Source organism: Chiloscyllium plagiosum, unplaced genomic scaffold (assembly GCF_037043375.1).
Source record: "Chiloscyllium plagiosum isolate Xiang-an unplaced genomic scaffold, Cpla_swu_hap1 HiC_scaffold_4, whole genome shotgun sequence".
Lineage (NCBI taxonomy): Eukaryota > Metazoa > Chordata > Chondrichthyes > Orectolobiformes > Hemiscylliidae > Chiloscyllium > Chiloscyllium plagiosum.
The window spans coordinates 90,279,017-90,302,765 of NW_028270142.1; the positions used below are offsets into that span (position 1 = coordinate 90,279,017).

Here is a 23,749-nt window from a genome sequence, read left to right on the forward strand (position 1 = left end):
GTTTAGTTGTCCCTTCCCACGCCCAACCAATTTCCTTTTAAAATTGTTGTCTCGACTTGCACTGCCTGCTGCAAGATCCTGGTCATTACCGAAAGAATTGTCCTCAAATTTCCCCTCATCTCTTTATCTCAAATCCTTGAATCTATGTGCTTGATTTAATAAATACAACGTTGCACACTATAATATTAGGTTCTGCATAATATCCCACATGAGGTTGGTCTTTCTCCCATCTTCCACCTGTCATATTTTGTCAACAATCCATCCGAACTGAGGGGGCGCCATTATGTCTAGATTCTGCTTCCCGGCTTGCATCGCGCTCAGGACTTCCGGTCAACATGTCTCCTGGTTTGTTCCAGTTTAATGAGGCTCGACAGAAATTCAGTGTAAGGAATTGTCTGCACTTTTGTGTCCGATAATATTTGGTCATTTCTCATTGTTGCTGCATATATCGCAGATGGTGTAGGTAGTTCCCATTAAATGGGCAGGGAGGGAGCAAGTTCCCGTCAAAAGCGACATTCAACACTAATCTGGAAATGTGGTGCGGCACTAATTTTATAAAATTCCGCATTATTCGCACCCAATGTAGTCGACTTGCGTGCTGAATTAAACTGATATGTTCACTAATTTATCGCATATTCACTTGCTGCTTTTTAAAAGCGGTTGTTTATTGATATTAATTGTTAACTAATTACTGGTCAGATCACCAAGCAAACCTCCGTTTTTCAGATTGTACAGTGTACATCTAATGGGTTTTTTGCATTTGAAGTCTTGGCTGAAAGATCATCCTGACTGTATTGAGCTGTTTTAGTACAACATGAAAATGTCAGTTTTGATTGTGCGCTCAAGTCTTTGGAGCTCGATCGAAACCTGCAGCTTTGAAGGGTTATCAGTTAATCGAGGATTCTTAACCAGTAAAAGGATAAGTACAGGATTTGTGTTAAAAGACGAGGGATCTGTCAACATGCCTATAGTACACTAAAGGACTAGATACTTAAAAGGGAATTGGAAAAAATAATTATGAGCTGAATAGCAGGCAGCGAGTCAAATGCATTAAATATTTAGATTACCTTCAACTAAACTGGCTGGATGAAGTAACAAAAAGGCATTGAGATTTTAGTGTTTATAGGAATCCTTTCTTTCTCTGTGCTGGAAGTCCAACGTAAGAATCACTATCTGATATTTTTGTAGTTATAATTCAAAGCAGAAAGCAGATCTAAGGGTTTTGGAGTGTCATAATTGATTAATTGCAACATAGTTTGAAGGAAGGGTCACCTGACCCAAAGCATTAACTCTGATCTCTCTCCACAGATCCTGCTGAGTTCATCCAGCAATTTCTGTTTTTGTTTGTAATTACAACATAGTATTGTTCAATATTTGAATTGGGTGAGACTTTTGGAGGAAAAAAGTAAATAGGCTGGAAAATGCAAAATCAGAGGACACAAAATGGATCTACAATTAAACTGGGAAAAAATCTTTAAAAAACAAGATGTCCACTTCTGGGAGTGTCTTTTAAATATTTTAAAAAGCAAAAGAGAGACGAAAGAAAGAGAAGATTAAATGTGAGGGTAGGCTAGCCAGTAATATAAAGGCAGACAGTAAGAGTTTCTTTAGATACATAAAGGGCAAAAGAGAGGCAAGAGTGAAAATTGGACCACTGGAAAAAGGATGTACGAGAGATAGTAATGGGAACAAGGAAATAGCTGAGGAACTCAATAGTTACTTCATGTCTGTCTTCACAGTGGAAGTCTTGAGTAATGGCACAAATATTCAAGAGAGTTAGGGGCAGACCTGAGTATGGAGGCTATTAACTAACAAGGAGAAGGTACGAGAAAAATTGAATGGCCTGAAGATGGATAAATCACCTGGACCAGATTGACTACACTAAAGTTCTGGATGTAGGTTTGCTCATTTTGTCACCATACTGGGTAACATCATCAGTGAGCCTCCAGATGAAGCACTGGTGGTATGGCCCGTTTTTTAATTTGTTTTTAGGTTTCCTTGGGGCTGGTGAAGTCATTTCCAGCAGTAGTGTCATTTCCTGTTCTTTTTCTCAGGGGTGATAAATGGGATCCAAGTCAATATGTTTGTTGATAAAGTTCCGGTTGGAATGCCATGCTTTTAGGAATTCTTGAACGTGTCTGTGTTTGGCTTGTTCGAGGATGGATGTGTTGTCTCACACGAAGTGGTGTCTTTCCTCATCTTTATGTAAAGATACTAGTGAGAGTGGATCATGTCTTTTTGTGACTAGATGATGTTCATGTATCCTGGTGGCTCGTGCCTGTTTGTCCAACGTAGTGTTTGTTACAATTCTTGCAAGGTATTTTGTAAATTACATTAGTTTTGCAAAACACTACATTGGATAAACAGGCAGAAAACTAGCCACCAGGATACATGAACATCATCTAGCCACAAAAAGACATCACCCACTCACTAGTATCTTTACATATAGATGAAGAAGGACAACACATTCAGCTCAGGACAAGCCAAACAGACATGCGAGACAATTCCTAGAAGCATGGCATTCCAAGTGGAGCTCTATCAACAAACATATTGACTTGGATCTCATTTACCACCCTCTGAGAAAAAGAACAGGAAATGGCATTGCCACAGAAAATGAAGTCACCAAACCCAATGAAACCTAAACACATAAATATAAAGCAGGCCGTAACACCAGTGCTTCATCCGGAGGCTCACTGATGATGTTATCGAGTATGGTGATGAAATGTCTGAAACTGAACCTTCCAGCTCAGCGAGCAAGCCTACATCCAGAAACTCAACCTGAGGTACAAATCTTTTCAAAACTCGCTAACCCCAGAGTTCTAAAGAAAACAGCTGAAGAGATAGTGGAGGCGTTAATGGTGACTTTCAGGAATCGCTAGAGTCAGGGAGGGTACTAGATAACTGAAAATCGCTAACGTGACACCCCTGTTTAAGAAGGGAGTAAGGCAAAAGACAGAAAATTACAGGCTGATTAGCCCAGTCTCGGTTGAGGGCAAGGTTTTGGAGTCCATTATGAAGAATGAGATTTGTGAATGCTTGGAATGGTATGGTAAAATAAGGCAAAATCAGCACGATTTCATCAAGGGAAAGATATGTCTGACAAATCAGCTAGAAGTTTTTGAAGAAGCAACGAGCAGGTTAGACCAAGGAGAGCCACTGGCTGTTATCTACCTGGACTTCAAGACAGTGTGAGGTCATGCACTCTGGTAAGAGGAATAGAAGCATGGACTATTTTTTAAGTGGGGAGAAAATTCACAAGTTTGAAGTGCAAAGAGGCTTGGTAGTTTTAGTCCAGGATTCTCACAAGGCAAACTTGTAGGTTGAGTCAGTAGTCAGTAAGGCAAATGCAATGTTGGTGTTTATTTTGAAAGGGCTTGAATATAAAAGCAGGGATGTACTTCTGAGGCTGTATAAGGCTCTGGTTAGACCGCATTTGAAGTATTGTGCACAGTTTTGGGCCCCATATCTCAGGAAGAATGCACTGGCTTTGGAGCGTGTTCAGAGGAGGTTCACAACAATGATCCCAGGAATGAAAAGGTGAACATATGAGGAAAGTTTGAGAACTCTAGTTCTATACTTGATGGAGTTCAGAAGGATGAGGGAGGATCGAATTGAAACTTACAGAATACTGAATGGCCTGGACTGTGTGGGTGTTGGGAAGATGTTTCCATTGGTAGGACCTGAGGACACAGCCTTAGAGTAAAGGGAAGACCTTTTAGAGTGGAGATAAGGAGAAACTTCTTCAGCCAGAAAGTAATGAATCTATGGAATTCACTACCAGAGAAGGCTGTGGAGACCAGATCATTGAATATATTTAAGATGGAGATAGATAGCTTCTTGATTGTAAAGGGGACCAAGGGTTACAGGAAGAAAGCAAGAGAATGGGTTGAGAAACTTATCAGCCATGATTTAATGGCAGAGCAGACTCACTGGCCTAATTTCTGCTCCTGTGTCTTATGGTCTTATGATGTAGATACAAAGGAAAAATTGAATCTCAAGAAAAAGACAGGCAAGAATTGCTAAAATACCATCTGAGAAGCTGGCAATAGGGTATAGGATGAACCAAAGAGAATAAATATAAGGGAAAAATAAATCAGTAAGGCAAGGATAAATTTTGCACTGAAATTAGTAAGGAATATAAATTAAATAATTTGTTCTATTGACACACATCAAAGGAGAACTTAAGTAGTGATTGGGCCACTAAACAATGATTAAGGTAAGTTCTGGCAATGACAGAAATGGCAAAGTATTAATTAAATATTTCAGTTCTTTTGTTTTCATATGAGGAAAAATGCAACAAAATTCAAGCAGACACTAGAGAACTTGCTGACTGTGAAGTTAAGTTGTAAACAAACCACTAGATAAATATGCAGTGTATGTACTTAGGTCAGGAAAAAAGAAACATCATTAGAAAATAAATTGAAGATTCTAGTTTATTGACAGAAATGAAGAAATCACCAAAAGCAACATTGCAGGCCAGAAAATTGTTTATAAGGCATGGCTGTTTCTAGGGTTACACAATTCAAAAGCAGCATTTTTAGGCAACAATGTTGTATCAGTTATAATTTGCAACATTAAAAACCAGGACAAAGTGATAACTGCAGATGCTGGTGATCAGACTTGAAAAGTGAGGTGCTGGAAAAGTACAGCTAGTCAGGCAGCATTCCTGATGAAGAGCTTATGCTCAAAACATCGACCCTCCTGCTCCTAGGATGCTGCTTAACCAGCTATGCTTTTTCAGCACCATACTTTTCAACATTAAAACCCAGTAAAACTTGATGCAAACTGGTCCAATTGTCTTATATGCTCCAGTTTCCTCCCACAATCCAAAGATGTGCAGGTTAGGTGAAATTGGCCATGGTAAATTGCCCATAGTGTTCCGGGATGTGTAGATTAGGTGCTTTCGTCAGGGGTAAATATAGGAAGTAGGGAAATGGGTCTGAGTGGACTTTTTGGGCCGAAGGGCCTGTTCCCACACTGGGAATTCATTCTATGGTAACATCAGGTCAGACTGGAATTAACGGAGACAGCTCAAAAACTAAGTTGTAAGTAAGTGGGCAGAGCAATGACAAATTAAACTTAATACAGAGAAGCATAAACTATTCCATACAGGAAAGAGAAACAGAGACAAGTATTTCATGAAGAGTATTATTATGGTTGCAAATGCATGTTCACGTTCAATGGAATACAGAAGTAGTAAGAAAAATTAATAGATTTTAAGTTAACATAATCAGAATAATATGACACAAGTCAGGATCAATGGTACAATTCTTTGTGCAGACCTTGAATCATATGCCTAAACTCTAGTGACTGAGACATGGGAAAAATATTCAAGTCAGTGATGCAAAAGCCACAAGATTGGTCCCCAGCATCAAGATAAGTGTCTAGGTTGTAGTGCACTACATAGAATATATAGCAAAAAAACAAGCTATTCTGTTGACTTCATCTACGTCATTTATACTTTATATAATTTGGAGGTGCCGGTGTTGGACTGGGGTCTACACCCCAGTCCAACACCGGCATCTTCAATTCAATTTTGCATGTATTTCATTGGCTTGTGTGCCACACTCTACACAGCATATTGGTTTAAGCTTCAGATCATTGGAAATTGTCAACAGGACCAAATTTGTTTTAGGAGGCTTATTCACACAGACAACAAATTAACTTTGAGTATATATAGCAACTCTTATACAATAATTTCATGCTTGATTATGAGAACATTGTCGCAATTTATTTTTGTTACTAGATTTATACAAAGGAAGCTTTGAGCATCAAGAATGTCAAGCCACTAATTCTTATCTTCAGCCAATTAAGTGGAGGGTGAGTGAATTAATATTTTTATTGCCCACTCAAAACTTGTTGTTGAACAAATCTGGCTTTTGTGATTATCAAAGAACGGAATGTTTGTTTATGGATTTCCTTTGTCTCTATACAGTGAAACAGAAAAGAAAACAACATTGGATCAAGCATTTAGAGGTGTTCTGGAAGAAAAAATTGTAAGTCTCAGTAGAATCGATTTGTATGTGATAACGTGAGGTACTTTTTAGGTGCTACATGTAGTGATAATGATTGATTGAAATATGTACATTTGTGAATATTATGCAGTATATCTATCTGACACAGACATGTTTATTAGTGTTGGAAATGTGTTGCTGGAAAAGCGCAGCAGGTCAGGCAGCATCCAGGGAACAGGAGAATCGACGTTTCGGGCATAAGCCCTTCTTCAGGATTCCTTTTAGGTGCTACATGTAGTGATAATGATTGATTGAAATATGTACATTTGTGAATATTATGCAGTATATCTATCTGACACAGACATGGTTATTAGTGTTGGAAATGTGTTGCTGGAAAAGCGCAGCAGGTCAGGCAGCATCCAGGGAACAGGAGATTCTCCTGTTCCCTGGATGCTGCCTGACCTGCTGCGCTTTTCCAGCAACACATTTCCAGCTCTGATCTCCAGCATCTGCAGACCTCACTTTCTCCTCATAGTTATTAGTGTTCATGATGTACAAGTGGAAGGGACCATATTTTTTCCCCTTTGGGCTATAAACTGGATTGGAAGTTAGACTGCTACAAAGCTGAGATACCATAAGAAATTTTAACTTTGGATGGGCATAGAGAGAATCAAGTGATGCATATTTTTAGCTGTGCAAGGCAATATTGTTTTTAAAAGCAGTGAGATAGTTACTTTGAGACAAAGCGGTAACAGGTGCCCTTCATTTAAGGGAACACTGCCTGATTAAAAACCTCTGGTCGCGCTGTAATTTGTTACAGACCTCGGAGTGCAGAGCAGCTGGAGACCTCCAGAACTGGCAAACAGAAAGCATCTTTTTCTCCCATCACTCACTGTGAGTGAGAAGACAGAAAAACCAAAACTTGGAAGGAATTCCAATGCAAGGAAAGACACAAGGCTACCAGATCAGCTATCAAAACGTAGAACGATCATAGTTTTACAGACAGCCTACCGACATTGCTGAAATTAATAAGAACTATGGGAGACAATTCAAATTACTTTTTGATCTGGACCTTTGATCTTCAAAATTTCCATTTCCTTGTCTATTTTCCACACAACTTCAGCTGCTTCATCAATGACCTTCTCTCCTTGAGGAGGTCAGAAATGGGCATGTTAACTGATGTTTGCGCATTCTTCAGAACCATTTGCAACTCTTCAGGTGCTGAAGCACTTCACGTACAAATCCATTAAGACTTGTAACTTCCATAAGTCTGCTCACCACATACAAGGCCCAAGTTGGGAATGTAATGGATACTCTGTCTTTTGGTTGGATGAATGCAGATGCAACAACAGTGATAAAGCTTGATGCCATTCAAGATAAAACAATCTTCTTGATTGACGCACACTCATAAATTCCCTGCACTGGTACTCAATAACAGCGAGCTGTGGATTTTTTTCCCAAAAATCATAGATGCATAGAATCCCTGTAGTGTGGAAACAGGCCTTTTGGCCCAACAAGTCCACACTGACCCTCCGAAGAGTATTCCACCCAAACCCATTTCCCTACCATATTACTCTATATTTACTGATTAATGTACCGAACCTACACGTGTGAGCACTGTGGGCAATTTAGTATGGCCAATCCACCTAACCTGCACATCTTTGGATTGTGGGAGGAAACCGGACCACCGAGAGGAAACCTACACTGACACAGGGAGAATGCGCAAACTCCACACAGACAGTAGCCTGATAATGAAAGCAAACCCAGGTGCCTGGCATGTTGAGCCACCGTGCCACCCACCAACTTTGAATAAATCTGGCACCAAGTATTGCTGGTGATGTACAGTAAAAGTACTATCATCAAGCAGGGTACCTAGCCAACAACATTGAAGTATTCCCAGACAATGCCTTAAGAAGTAAAGTGCATTGAGATCTTCATTACAAGTGAACATTTTCCAAGTGACAATATAAATTATTGTGACATACGCATTGATTTAAAGTGGTAGAGTAAATAGTACATCTTTTTAAAAAGATAAATTATTTAAATTTTACTATAGTAGGAAAACAGGTATTTATTAATCATAAGCTTTAGTTTTTTTTAGGATCAGTATAGCTTACACGGTAGTTATGAACCTAGTGCCCCATTAGAAAGCCAATTACACTTCATTCAACTTTTTCTGTTGAATCATTTTGTTGTGCGTCATAATACATCTGGATGTTTTAAAAAACTGCAGGGGAGTTTCTCATTAGTTCAATGAATTCTACTTGATTCTCATCTGGAAGTATATCAGCATCTTTCCTTATAGGGCAACATAGAATCACAAACATCAGTTTTAGGATTTCCAAAATTAACTGCACGTGCAATCTTCAGAACTGACTGTCCATGATTCTTTGTTGCCCCACAAGGAAAGCTGCTTAACAAGTTGATTTAAAGCTACTTCTGATTTGGATATGCTGGTGTTGGACTGGGGTATACAAAGTTAAAAATCACACAACACCAGGTTATAGTCCAACTGGTTTAATTGGAAACACTAGCTTTCAGAGCTCAAAAACTTCATGAATTCATGGAAGACTCTGTTAACTCACTTTTTAGATTAGAATCAGTCTAAACATTCTAGCACAGACAGGGAACACAGGGGCCTAACACCTTCAACATATTCTCTGGCTAACGCCAATTGTTACAGTTAACCTGAGAATGTAACTTTTTAAAAAAAAAAAATTTGTGATTTACATATGAAAGAAGTGAAACTATTATAGTATTCAAATAGATGAAAGACTCAACAAACAATCAAAGTATTTTTCAATGTATAATTTCAGTTACATCACACTGTAAACTTTTGCTATAAATTCTGTGTCTTGCAATTGTGTCCTCCACTCCTTCACAACCACCTGATGAAGGAGCGGCGCTCTGAAAGCTAGTGCTTCCAATTAAACCAGTTGTACTATAACCATGTGTTGTGTGATTTTTAAAGCTACTTGGTTCAGTTAGGGAGAATTCAAAAGTGCACAGGAAAGCACAAAATCACAACAATTTCTGAAGAATGCACTTATGTAGTTAACCATGGAAATGCAGAAATTGCTGTCAGTGATTCCTGTGTGCTTTTGAATTCTCTCTAACTGGAATCAAGTAGCTGTGGATATTTTTAATCAGTTTGTTCAGGCGTCTTATGACACAATACTGGAGCGGGTGGGACTTCAACCTGCACCTATCACTGTAACATATGGGACCTTCAATCAAGTATCTATATACTATCTACCTAACTGCTTGAAATGTGAAACATGTTTAAATCAAACTTTAATAGATAAACTAAGATTAAAGAAACACTTCATTTTTAGAAATATATTTGCGTTCTTTTATATTGACCTTTTGAAATCCAACAAGAGTTTTGGATATGGATATTATTACCACTTTATCGTTCCTCATTGTTCTCCAGAATGTAGAGGTGTGTGACCTCCTTGAATCACAACAGCATTGTAAAGCGACTCCCACAACATTATATGAGGAATTTCAAGATTTTGACCTGGTGATGAAGCCAATTCCAGTTGACCATTTTTGTTACACAATTGCCTACTTGTCACCTGCTTGTTCTTGACATTGAATTCTTGAATTTAAAGAATTCCAATTAAAGTCTTCTGGAGGATAATTTCATTTAGAAATCAAAGTTTAAAAAAATGTTTTCCATTAAATCAGTTTCAGAATTCCAGGTCTGGTAATTTGGATAGTTTACCTTGTTATTTGTTCATGGTATTATAGTCTTTTCGATGTTAAATTTAATGGAGAGTAATTGAACTGGGTTCAAAATATTAGGACTTCATATAAACCATGAAAATTGTTGAGCATATATGTTTTACTAGCTTTATTCTTATGTTTTTTTCTAGTTAGAACAAGGAGAATGTGAAGATTTCTTGGCTATAATCTCCCTCAGCATTAATGGAGTCACAGAAGGTAATAGTGTCATGGAAATTTTGTCTCGAATAAGTATTTATCCAAAATGAGACCCGTTATTCAGTTTTGAATACTTTCTGATGTCAAGATATTTGCATATAATCAAGTACATTTTGCTCCTTCGTGTAGATGATGTACCATTATGTGACATTGCCAATTTATTCCATACAACAGTAAAATGTAACAAATAGAAGCAGGAGTAAACCACGTCACCCTTTGAATTTGCTCCACCATTCAACTCTGTTTGGAGTTTCTTCCATTCTGCCATTGTTTTTTCATTAACCAATATTCCAGATTCCATTCTATTCTAAAATGGACCAATCTCTGTCCTGAATATACTCATTCAATATGTGTGTATATTCATTGGAGTAGAACATTTCATAAATAATTTTATTGAATACAGAACTGACTTGAAGGTAGACGACAAGTGGATGGGGTGGTGGAGGTTTGCTTTTCAGACTGGAGGCCTGTGATCAGCAGTGTGCCACAATGATCACTGCTGGGTCTGATGCTTTTCGTCATTTGAAAATTAACATCTGGTTAGTAATTTTGCAGATAACACCAAAATTGGAAGTGTAGTGGACAGCAAAGAAGGTTACCTCAGAATACAACCGGATCTTGATCAGATGGGTTAATGCATCGAGGAGTGGCAGACAGTTTAATTTAGGTAAATGTAAGGTGTTACATTTTGGGAATGGGAGTCAGGACATGACTTATATACTTGAAGTCTGGGGAGTGTTGCTAACAAAGAGACCTTGGAGTGCGTGTTCATAGTTTCTTGAAAGTAGACCCACAGGTAGATTGGACAGTGAAGAAGGTGTTTGGTATGCTTGCCTTTATTGGTCAGTGCATTGTGTATAGGAGGTCATGCTGCAACTGTACAGGACATTGGTTAGGCCACTTTTGGAATATTGTGTGCAGTTCTGTTCTCCCTGCTATAGGAATGATGCTGTGAAACTTGAAAAGGTTCAGAAAAGATTTACAATGATGTTGCCAGGGTTGGAGGATTTGATTTATAGGGAGAAGCTGAATAGGCTGGGGCATTGTCGGAGGCTGAGGGGTGACCTTGTAGAAGCTTATAAGATCATGAGGGGAATAGGGTAAATAGCCAAGGTCTTTTCCCCAGGGTGGGGGAGTCCAAAACTGGTGGGTTTATGGTGAGCAAGAAAAGATTTAAAAAGGACCTAGGGGCAACTTTTTCACTCAGAGGACGGTGCATGAATGGAATGAGTTGCGAGAGGAAGTGGTGGAGGCTGGTACATCTCCAACATTTAAAAGGCATCGCGTGTAGGTTTGCTCGCTGAGCTGTAGGTTTGATATCTAGACGTTTCATTACCTGGCTAGGTAATCTTCAGTGGCGACTTCCAAGTGAAGCAAAGCTGTTGCCTCCTGCTTTCTATTTATATCTTTCTCCTGGATGGGGTTCCTGAGGTTTGTGGTGATGTCATTTCCTGTTTGTTTTCTGAGGGGTTGATAGATGGCATCTAGATCTATGTGCTTGTTTATGGCGTTGTGGTTGGAGTGTCAGGCCTCTAGGAATTCTCTGGCATGTCTTTGCTTACCCTGTCCCAGGATAGATGTGATACAACGAAGCTGTACCAGAACACTATTCCAACTAGCCACCACACACTGCAGCACAGGCGAACTTCGGAAAACAGAGGAGGACCACCTATATACAATGTATTCAAGAAGAACGGATACTCAAAAAATACAGTGCGCAGATTCCTCAAGAACAAACCACGACAAGCAGACCAAACACAGCCAGAAACCCTAACCACCTTACCATACATCAAAGAAGTTCCAGAAATGACAGCCAGACTACTAAGACCCCTCGGAATCCTAGTAGCACACAAGCCCACCAACACTCAAACAAAAACTAACAAACTTAAAAGACCCAGTAAAACCCATGGACAAAACCAACGTCATCTACAAAATTCCATGCAAGGACTGCCACAAACACTATGTAGGACAAACAGGAAGAAAGTTAGCCACCAGGATACACGAACTCCAGCTAGCCACGAAAAGACACGACCCTCTCTCCCTCATAGCCCTACACACGGATGAAAAAAACCCACCATTTCGACTGGGACAACACATCTATCCTGGGACAGGCTCAGCAAAGACATGCCAGAGAACTCCTCGAGGCCTGGCACTCCAACCACAATGCCATAAAAAACACATAGATCTTAGATACCATCTATCAACCCCTCAGAAAACGAACAGGAGATGACATCACCACAAACCCCAGGAGCCCCATCCAGGAGAAAGATATAAATAGAAAGCAGGAGACAACAGCTTCGCTTCATTTGGAGGTCACATAGAACATAGAAGAATACAGCGCAGTACAGGCCCTTCGGCCCTCGATGTAGCGCAGATCCAAGCCCACCTAACCTACACTAGCCCACTATCCTCCATATGCCTATCCAATGCCCGCTTAAATGCCCATAATGAGGGAGAGTCCACCACTGCTACTGGCAGGGCATTCCATGAACTCACGACTCGCTGAGTAAAGAACCTACCCCTAATATCTGTCCTATACCTACCCCCCCTTAATTTAAAGCTATGCCCCCTTGTAATAGCTGACTCCATACGTGGAAAAAGATTCTCACTGTTGACCCTATCTAAACCCCTAATCATCTTATACACCTCTATCAAGTCACCCCTAAACCTTCTTTTCTCCAATGAAAACAACCCCAAGTGCCTCAGCCTTTCCTCATACGATCTTTCTACCATACCAGGCAACATCCTGGTAAACCTCCTCTGCACCCGTTCCAGTGCCTCCACTTCCTATAGTATGGCGACCAAAACTGCACACAATACTCCAGATGTGGCCGCACCAGAGTCTTATACAACTGCAACATGACCTCAGTACTCCGGAACTCAATTCCTCTACCAATCAAAGCCAGTACGCCATATGCCTTCTTCACCGCACTATTTACCTGGGTGGCAACTTTCAAAGATTTGTGTACATGGACACCAAGATCCCTCTGCTCATCCACACTACCAAGTATCCGACCGTTAGCCCAGTACCCCATCTTTTTATTACTCTTACCAAAGTGAATCACCTCACACTTAGCTACATTGAACTCCATTTGCCACCTTTCTGCCCAGTTCTGCAGCTTATCTATATCCCGCTGTAACCTGCCACATCCTTCCTCACTGTCTACAACTCCTCCGACTTTCGTATCATCCGCAAACTTACTCACCCAACCTTCTAACCCCTCCTCCAGGTCATTTATAACAATGACAAACAGCAATGGTCCCAAAAAAGATCCTTGCGGAACACCGCTAGTGACGGCACTCCAAGATGAACATTTGCCATCAACTCCTACCCTCTGTCTTCTTCCAGCCAGCCAACTCCTAATCTAAACCTCCAACTCACCCAGGTACCTCGCCAGGTAATGAAACGTCTGGATATCAAACCTACAGCTCAGCGAGCAAACCTACACCCTAAACCTCAACCTGAGCTACAAACCTTCACAAACCTTGCATTTAAAAGGCACCTGGATGTGGGTATGAATAGGAAGTGTTTAAAGGGATATGGGCCAAATGCTGGCAAATGGGATTAGATCTATTTGGGATATCTGGTTAGTATGGATGAGGTGAACTGAAGGTCAGTTTTCATGCTGTATACCTCTATGCCTGTCTCAGTTTTAAGGACACAACCTGTTATGATGAAACTGTGAGCTATGGATCTATCCTTCTATCAGCCAAGGTAAACATCCTTCTCAGAATCTACCCTGCAAGCCCGCGACGAAAGTTGTATTTCACTAAACTAAACAATAAAACCTGAAAGATATAAGATGATTCGCAATGCATCTCTAATGAAGGAATCTAACTATTGTCCCTTGTCATTTAGTGGAATTGCCATCAGCAAATCTACTAATCAACATCCTGGGGTTACTATTGACCAGGAACTGAACTGGATGAAGCATGAGTGGAATGTGCACATTCTCCCTGTGACTGCGAAGCTTTCCTCCCACAATCCAAAGACATGGAGATTACGTAAATTGGCCATGCTAAATTGCCCATTGTGTTCAGGGCAAAATGCATTAGACAGGGGTAAATGTAAGGTAATAAGGTGAATGGGTCTGGGTGGGTTACTTTTTGAAGGGTCAGTCTAGACATAGATTCAATAGACAATAGGTGCAAGAGTAGGCCGTTCTGCCCTTTGAGCCTGCACTACTATTCAGTATGATCACGGCTGATCATCTTAATCAGTATCCTGTTCCTGCCTTATCTCCATAACCCTTGATTCCACTATCCTTGAGAGCTCTATCCAACTCTTTCTTAAATGAATCCAGAGACTGGGCCTCCACTGCCCTCTGGGGCAGAGCAGTCCACACAACCACCACTCTCTGGGTGAAGAGGTTTCTCCTCATCTCTGTCCTAAATGGTCTACCCTGTATTTTTAAGCTGTGTCCTCTGGTTCGGCACTCACCCATCAGCGGAAACATGTTTCCTGCCTCCAGAGTGTCCAATCCTTTAATAATCTTATATGTCTCAATCAGATCCCCTCTCAGTCTTCTAAACTCAAGGGTATACAAGCCTAGTCACTCCAGTCTTTCAGCGTAAGGTAGTCCAGCCATTCCAGGAATTGACCTCGAGAACCTACGCTGCACTCCCTCAATAGCCAGAATGTCTTTTCTCAAACTTGGAGAGCAGAACTGTACACAATACTCCAGGTGTGGTCTCACCAGGGCCCTGTACAGCTGCAGAAGAACCTCTTTGCTTCTATACTCACTCCCTCTTGTTATGAAGGCCAGCATGCTATTAGCCGCCTTCACTACCTGCTGTACCTGCATGCTTACCTTCATTGACTGGTGTACAAGAACACCCAGATCTCTATGTACTGCCCCTTTACCTAATTTGATTCCATTTAGGTAGTAATCTGCCTTCCTGTTATTGCCACCAAAGTGGATAACCATACATTTATCCACATTAAACTGCATCTGCCATACATCTGACCATTCACCTCACCTGTCCAGGTCACCCTGTCATCTCCGAACATCCTCCTCACATTTCACCCTCATAGAGATGTACAGCATGGAAGCAGACCCTTCGGTCCAACCCGTCCATGCCGGCCAAATAACCCACCTTCCTATTCATATACCGATCCAAATGCCTCTTAAATGTTGCAATTGTACCAGCCTCCTCCACATCCTCTGGCAGCTCGTTCCATACACATACCACCCTCTGTGTGAAAAAGTTGCCCCTTAGGCCTCTTTTATATCTTTCCCCTCTCACCCTAAACCTATGCCCCCTAGTTCTGGACTCCCCAACCCCAGGGAAAAGACTTTGCCTATTTATCCTATCCATGCCCCTCATAATTTTGTAAACCTCTATAAGGTCGCCCCTCAGCCTCCGATGCTCCAGGGAAAACAGCCCCAGCCTGTTCAGCCTCTCCCTGTAGCTCAAATCCTTCAACCCTGGCAACATCCTTGTAAATCTTTTCTGAACCCTTTCAAGTTTCACAACATCTTTCCGATAGGAAGGAGACCAGAATTGCATGCAATATTCCAACAGTGGCCTTACCAACGTCCTATACAGCCGCAACATGACCTCCCAACCCCTGTACTCAATACTCTGACCAATATAGGAAAGCATACCAAACTCCTCCTTCACTAATGTGATAGGTGGAAAGGTGGGGGGTGGGGCCAGTGTAGTTGCGGAAGATGGATTGTTCCACATATCCTACGAAGAGGCAGGCATAGACCGCAATTTCCCCCCCGACGTGGTCGACGATGCCCTCCACCGCATCTCTTCCACTTCCCTTGAACCCCGCCCCTCCAACCGCCACCAGGACAGAACCCCACTGGTCCTCACCTACCACCCCACTAACCTCCATGTACAGCGCATCATCCGCCGCCATTTCCGCCACCTCCAAACGGACCCCACCACCAAGGATATATTTCCCTCCCCTCCCCTATCAGCATTCCGTAAAGACCACTCCCTCCGTGACTCCCTCGTCAGATCCACACCCCCCACCAAACCAACCTCCACTCCCGGCACCTTCCCCTGCAACCGCAGGAGGTGCAAGACTTGCGCCCACACCTCCCCCCTCACCTCCCTCCAAGGCCCCAAAGGAAACTTCCATATCCGCCACAGATTCACCTGTACCTCCACACATATCATCTATTGCATCCTTTGCACCCGATGTGGCCTCCTCTATATTGGGGAGACAGGCCGCCTACTTGCGGAGCGTTTCAGAGAACACCTCTGGGACACCCGGACCAACCAACCCAACCACCCTGTAGCTCAACATTTCAATTCCCCCTCCCACTCCACCAAGGATATGCAGGTCTTTGGACTCCTCCATCGTCAGACCACAGCGAAACGACGGTTGGAGGAAGAACGCCTCATCTTCCGGCTAGGAACCCTCCAACCACTAGGGATGAACTCGGATTTCACCAGTTTCCTCATTTTCCCTCCCCCCACCCTGTCTCAGTCAAATCCATCAAATTCAGCACCGCCTTCCTAACCTGCAATCGTCTTCCCGACCTCTCCGCCCCCACCCCAGTCTGACTTATCACCCTCACCTTGACCTCTTTCCTCCTATCACATTACCGACGCCCCTCCCCAAGTCCCTCCTCCCTATCTTTTATCTTAGCCTGCTGGACCAACTTCCCTCATTCCTGAAGAAGGGCTAATGCCCGAAACGTCGATTCTCCTGTTCCCTAGATGCTGCCTGACCTGCTGCGCTTTTCCAGCAACACATTTCCATCTCTGATCTCCAGCATCTGCAGACCTCACTTTCTCCTCCTTCACTATCCTATCTACCTGCGATTTCACTTTCATGTTGGGCCAAAGGCCTGTTTCCACACTGCAGGGCTTCTATAATATAAATGCTGTGTAGGGTGCATGTAGTGCAATGGTAGAGTCCCAACTTCTGAGCCAGGAGATCTGGGTTCAGGTCTCACCTGCTCCAGAGGTGTGAAATACCGTCTCTGAATATGTTGGTTTGAAAATATCAACAAATACTGAGCTACAAGAGCAGGTTAAAGTTTAGGAATCCTGTGGTGAATGACTTGCCTCCTGACAATGCAAAGCCATCTATAAGGCACAAATCAGTAGCATGAAGAATATTTTGTTTGGCGGAATGTAGTTCCATCAACACTCAAGAAACTTGGTAGTATTCAGGTCAAAGCAGCCCAACTAACTGGCACGACATCCACAAATATCCACTCTCTTCTCCCCCCCCCCCCCCCCCCACCCCCATCACTGACACTCATTCGCAGTAGTTGTGTTCTTTCTGCAAGATGCCATACAGATATCCACCAAGCCGCCTTAAAGAATTATACACCTTCCAAAATCATCTTCACTTCCATCTGGAAGGACTGGGCCAGCTGAAATATGGGAATACCACTACCTCCAAGTTCCCTGCCAAAGGGCTCACAGTCCTGACTTTGAAATATATCGCTATTTCTGGATCAAAATCCTGGAATTCTCTCACGAACGGAATTGACGCTTGACCAACAGTACATAGCAGTTCAACAAGGCCACTCACCATCACCTTCTCAAGGGTAACTAGGTAATGGCAATAAATGTTTGCCCAGCTGTCAGCACCTACATGCAGGGTATTCAGTGTTTTCATTTTTTAAAATTTTCACATTGTGTCTGTGCCAGCTGAAAAAGAGCTATCCACTTACTGGCTATCGGTCCCTAACCTTTCAGATTACAACACTGCTTGTGCATGTCCAAGTTTTTCAAAAATGTAAAATTTATAAAATTTTATCAAATTCTTTTATTACCTTTTCTGGCAGTGAAAAGCTCCAGCACATACACTCTGAAAAAACAGTTTCCGCAATTCTTCTGTCATGCTTCTATCAATTAATTTATATCAATGCCCTGATTCCTTACCTTTTTGCTAAAAGAAATGGATCTTCTTATTTATTTTTGTCTAGTTCTTTCATTATTTTATAGCCTTCATTTAAATCTCTCTTCAATTATCTCCGATTCAAAGACAACAGTCCACAACAGTGAATTGCAGTTGCTATTTTTCTGTCTGCCTAATCAATCCATTGGGCAGCATGGTGGCTCAGGAGCTAGCACTGCTGCCTCACAGTGCCAAGGACCCGGGTTTGATTTCGGCCTCGGGCGACTGTCTGTGTGGTGTTTGCACATTCTCCCCCTGTCTGCATGGGTTTCCTCCGGGTGCTCAGATTTCCTCCCACAATCCAATGACGTGCAGGTTAGGTGAATTGGCCATGCTAAATTTTCCGTAGTGCTCAGGGATGTGTAGATTAGTCAAGAGTAAATACAGGAATAATAGGTTAGATGAATGGGCCTGGGTGGATTACTCTTTGGAGAGTCAGTGTGGACTTGTTGGACTGAAGGGCCTGTTTACACACTGTAGCGATTCTATGATTGGTACTTTTCATAATGTTCATAGTTCTTATTTACTTTCGACCCCACAGTTAATTTTCATATCATCCATAAACTATGAAGTCATGACCATGGCATCAAAGCGAAGTCTTTTATGTATGCCACAAAAAGCATAATTCTTCTAGACTCTAGAGAATACAAGCCCAGTTAATTCAGTCCCATTATGTATTGATAGAGACTACTAACCTTTAAAGAGAAATTGCAACCTCTGGTTGTGAACTAAAAGAAGGAAGCAAAACAAGATGTAATATCATAAAATATTTACTGTCTCAAATAGCTAAATAAGAACACTCGTAGATTTGTCGGCAACTTACACTTTGAATGACCAAACAGAAAATATGCTTTTTGTTTAATGATGACCAAACAAAATCAATATATTACATTACTCAGTCTCTTAAGTAAACATTCAATTCTGCTGGAACCAATTCCAAGTGATTCACATCATTCCAAGCTTTCATTCTGTTCTTTTCCTTTCTCAATAAGACCATGCACATTAAGAGTTTTTCAAGGGATTCCCCTCCAGATCAAGCTCAGCAAACGCCTGTTTTAGCTTGCCCATGAACTCAGCAGTCAAACTGAATGTCAGCTCCCATCTGCTTTGCATGGAATATGATAGAATCAGCATTTCTTCTGATTAAGGTATAAGCCTGACAAATTCCATCTTGTTTAGCTTTCTTGCTCTTGGTTGGCTGCAGGCCGCACAAAAAATAAATTATAATTCCCTCTCTGTGATATTTTTCCTTTTATATAGAAATTTGTGACCTGATCTAAAAGTGGCTTCCTCAGTCCACTCTCTAACAGGAAACATATTGGCTTTATAGTCAAGTTGGAATGGTCGTCAATTATCTCTGTTGATAATGGCCTTTGTTCTTGGAAACAAAGGGACTGATTCCCACACAACTTCATATTGGTAACACCTCTCTGGTTCCTAAGAGACTAGGGATCTTCTCATTATGGACTTTAGAAATAGCTACCATTATTCCTAAGTATAAAAATTGGATATAGCCCCTTTGAATAACACAACCTAATTATTCCATTTATACTTTAACAGTTAAGCCAGCAAAATTTACTAAGATCATAGGACCTTAGGTCTGACCAGGGCCTTAGACCCTCAGCAGTACATCTTCTTTTTGCCTTCTATCCCTCTTGAAATGAATGCTGTAACATTGTATTTGTCTTTCTAATTGCCAACTGTTCCTGTACATTAACTTAAGAGAATCCAGAAGGAGGACTTCTGAGTCCCTTTTGTGTTTCAGATTTCTGAAACCTTTCCCCATTTAGAAAATAGCCTATGCCTCTATTCTTCCTCCAGAATGCACAACCTCTCACTTTCCCACATTATATTTAATATGCTACTTCTTGTCCACTCTCCTAGTCTATCCAGATCCTTCTGCACCTGTGTTCATATCATCTGCAATCATAGCAATAATGCTCTCAGTTCCTCCGTCAAGATTGTTAACTTATAACATGATTAGTTGTGGCCCCTTCAGAACTCCTCTAGTCACTGGCTGCCAATCTGAAAAAAGATCCACTTATCTCCACTCTTTGCCGTCTGTCAGTTAGACAATCCTCTGTTTATGCTAGTACTTTGCCCTAACACCATGGGCTGTTACGAAACCATGTCCTGTGTGGCACCTTGCCAAAGGCCTTCTGGATCACATCCACTGGTTTTCCTTTGTCTATCTTGCTTGTTATCTCCTCAAAGAAATCTAAGATTTGTCAAACATGACCTCTCCTCAGCAAAGCCATGCTAGCTCAGCCCTGTTTTACCATTTCCTTCCAAGTACTTTGCAGGCTCATCCATAATAATGGACTCTTAAAACCTTACCTTATCAGACTAACTGGCCTATAATTTCCCATCTTCTGCCTCCCTCCCTTTTTGAACAGCCATTTTCTGCAACCTCCCTGACTCCAGTGATTCCTGAAAGATCGCCACCAATGCCTGCACAATTTCCTCAGCTATCTTCTTTTGGACTGTAGAGTTTAGTCAGTTTGGTTGATGTGATTTATTAACTGTCAGACCTTTCAGCTTCCTGAGCACTTCTCCTTAGTGATGGCCACTACACTCACCTCTGCCCCAGACTCTCTTGAAGTTCTGGTACATTATTGGTATCTTTCACCATGAGCATCGATGCAAATTATCTATTCAGTTCTTCTGCTCTTTCTTTGTTCTCCATTACTACTACTACATCCTAATTTTCAAGCAATCTAATGTCCACTTTTGCCTCTCTTTTATCTTTTTTATATCTAAACAAAACTATTACAATTTTGTTTTCTGCTACTAGCTAGCGTACTCTCAAACATCATCATTGCTGTTCAAGTTTTTTTCTGTTGGTCTTTAAAGGCTTCCCAGTCCCCTGCTTTCCCCACGAATCTTCACCGCGTTGTATGCTCTTTCTTTTGCTTTTCTGCTGTCCCTGACTTCCCTTGGGAGCCACGCTTGCGTTGTCCTTCCCTTCGTGTGTTTCTTCTTCCTTGGGATGAATTTAGGCTGTGCCTCCTGAATTACCACCAGGAAATTTCTGCCATTGCTGCTGCCCTTTCAATCAACTCTGGCTAGCTCCTCCGTTGTGTCTTGTAGTTACTAACTTACACCAGCATTGGTCCCAATACACCATTCGTAAAACCGGCATTTGAAGGTAATCTGATACACCAACAGATACAGTCCTAAAAAGTGTTTGCAAGCATTATGCTTGTAACAACCTACTCCGAAGAGAGGAAACCACGTGATTATCATTGTAGTGTTTGCAGAAGTAGTACAAGAAATATATCAGTTCATAGTGTTATTTGCACATTATTAGTTAGTCGTTAATTAGCTTAGACATACAGTACAAGTAACATGGTTTCCCCATGTTGTTAGTTGTTCTTTAAACAATCCATCTTGGCAGCATCAAAATGTTTAACCTATATGTACCCAACACACACAAAAGGTAAATTTTAATGTCACTTTTTCCAATGATTCATAAATTTCTTCCTCTCAAAAGATGAGAAGGCTTTTTTGTTGCTAGTAGCTCCTATCTCATATGCTTTAAGTCATTTTTATTACCCTGTCCTTGGTTAAAACCTTGCACACCTGATTTTTGTTGGGAATGTTTGTTCATTGCTGACTGCTAAGTGGTCCCTCTGACTTTGGAACATGAGCAGTTGAAAACTGCAGAAGTAGTTTTGTTTTAGAATGCTGTTTACATTCCAGACTCAGCATGTTGTTTGATTCTCAGGACTGACCTTGTTGTTGAACTTTAATTCAGTTTGTGGATCATCCAGTTCATATGTCATCTTCTGATTTTGATTCTCTTTCATAGCTGTAGAGTTTTAAAACTTGTATCACAGGAAAACATCTGATTCATCTTTGACAGGGTTAATTCTACGACTCCGCCCCCCCCACAACCTGAGTTTCAGTTTCTCGCTATCGTAAAGTGAGAGGTTGGGATGTTTAGTAATAGTTGCATGATATTCAGCACTATTTGCAACTTGTCAGGTAACGAAGCAGTACATGCCATACAATTGCGAGTCAATGGTTGTTTCTAACAAGAGAGAATCTAACCATCTCGTTCTGACCTTCAGTGGTATTACCATCACTGAATCCTCCATTATCAACATCATGCTGGTTTACCATTGACCCAAAGCTGAACTGGGCTACAAAAACAGATGAGAGCTGAGGAAGTCTGCCCCTAATAACATACCTCCTGTCCCCAATACTGTCCACTTTCTTCAAGATGAAAGTCTGTAATAATCTCCAACTGCTGAATGTGTGCAACTCCAACAACAAGAAATAAGAGTGACGAACTTAGAGCATGGCTCAGTACTTGGGACTACGATGTTGTGGCCATAACGGAGACGTGGGTTTCACTGGGGCAGGAATGGTTGCTTGATGTTCAAGGTTTTAGAACGTTTAAAAAGAACAGGGAGGGTGGAAAAAGAGGAGAGGGTGTAGCATTGCTAATCAGAGAGTGCATTTCAGCTACAGAAATGAAGGTTTGTCTACTGAGTCAATATGGGTGGAAGTTAGGAACAGCAAGGGAACAGCCACCGCATTGGGGGTTTTCTACAGACCACCTAATAGCAGTAGAGAGATTGAAGATCTCAAAGGCGGGCAGATTCTGAAAACTGCAAAAGTAACAGGGTTGTTTTTATGGGTGATTTCAACTTTCCCAATATCGACTGGAACCTCCTACGTGTAGATGGTTTGGATGGAGCCAATTTTGTCAGGTGTGTTCAGGAAGGTTTCCTTACTCAGTATGTCAACAGATTGACGAGGGGTGAGGCCATTTTGGATTTGGTGCTTGGCAACGAGCCAGGGCAGGTGTCAGATCTCGCAGTGGAAGAGCACTTTGGTGACAGTGATCACAACTGCCTCACATTTAGCATAGCCTTGGAAAGTGAAAGGAGCAATTACTGAGGGAAGATATTCAATTGGGGAAAAGGAAATTGAGGCTATCAGACTGGAGTTGGGACGTATAGACTGGAAGCAATTGTTACACAGAAAGGGCACAGTAGTCATGTGGAGACTATTTAATGAGCAGTTGTTGTCAGTGATGCACAAATTTGTTCCTCTGAGTCAGGTAAGAAGAGGTAAGATTAAGGAACCTTGGATGACGAGAACAGAGGAACTTCTCCTCAAAAGGAAGAAGGCAGGCAGCTTATGTAAGGTGGAGAAAGCAAGGATCTAGCACAGCTTTAGAGGATTACAGGCTTGCTAGAAAGGAGCTCAGAAATGGACTGAGGAGAGTCAGGAGGGGGCACAAAAATGGCTTGGCAAGAAGGATTAGGGAGAACCCAAAAACGTTTTACTCATACATGAGGAATAAGAGAATGATCAGGGAAAAGGTAGGGCCGATCAGGGATAGCGGAGGGAACTTGTGCGTGGAGTCTGAGCAGATAGGGGAAGCCCTAAATGAGTTTTGTGCTTTGGTTTTCACCATGGAAAGGGAACTTGTTATAAATGAAAACTTAGAAGAGCTAGGATACAGTCTTGACCAGATCAAGATTGATGAAGTTGATGTGCTAGAAAGTTTGGTAAACATTAAGATTGATAAGTCCCCAGGGCCAGACCAGATTTATCCTAGGCTGCTCTGGGAAGTGAAAAAGGAGGTTGCTAACCCGCTGGCGAGGATATTTGCCTCCTCACTCTCCACGGGAGTTGTATCGGAGGATTGGAAGGAGGCAAATGTTGTTCCTCTTTTCAAGAAGGGTAATAGGGAAATCGCTGGCAATTACAGATCAGTCAGTCTTACGTCTGTGGTCAGCAAAGTTTTGGAAAGAATTCTGAGGGATAGGATTTATGACAGTTTGGCAACGCATAGTGTGATTAAGGGCAGTCAGCATGGCTTTGTGAGGGGCAGGTCATGCCTCACATATCTTATTGAGTTCTTTGAGGAGGTGTCAAGACAGGTCGCGATGGTCGAGCAGTGGATGTGGTGTATATGGATTTAAGCAAGGCATTTGAAAGGGTTCCCCGTGGTAGG

General features: G+C 41.7%; 1 protein-coding gene across 3 annotated transcripts in view; it reads left to right on the forward strand.

Moving 5' to 3' along the window:
- The first annotated feature begins 304 nt into the window (after positions 1-304).
- The window catches only part of thoc1 (THO complex 1), an 88,959-nt gene continuing 65,514 nt past the window's right edge, over positions 305-23,749 (forward strand). For all 3 annotated transcript variants that reach the window (XM_043688246.2, XM_043688247.2, XM_043688248.2), the window contains exons 1-4: positions 305-383; positions 5,747-5,820; positions 5,936-5,996; positions 9,833-9,899. In XM_043688246.2, the coding sequence (XP_043544181.1) occupies positions 336-383; positions 5,747-5,820; positions 5,936-5,996; positions 9,833-9,899 (250 nt within the window). In that variant the 5' untranslated portion in view covers positions 305-335. The remainder of the gene's footprint in view (positions 384-5,746; positions 5,821-5,935; positions 5,997-9,832; positions 9,900-23,749) is intronic.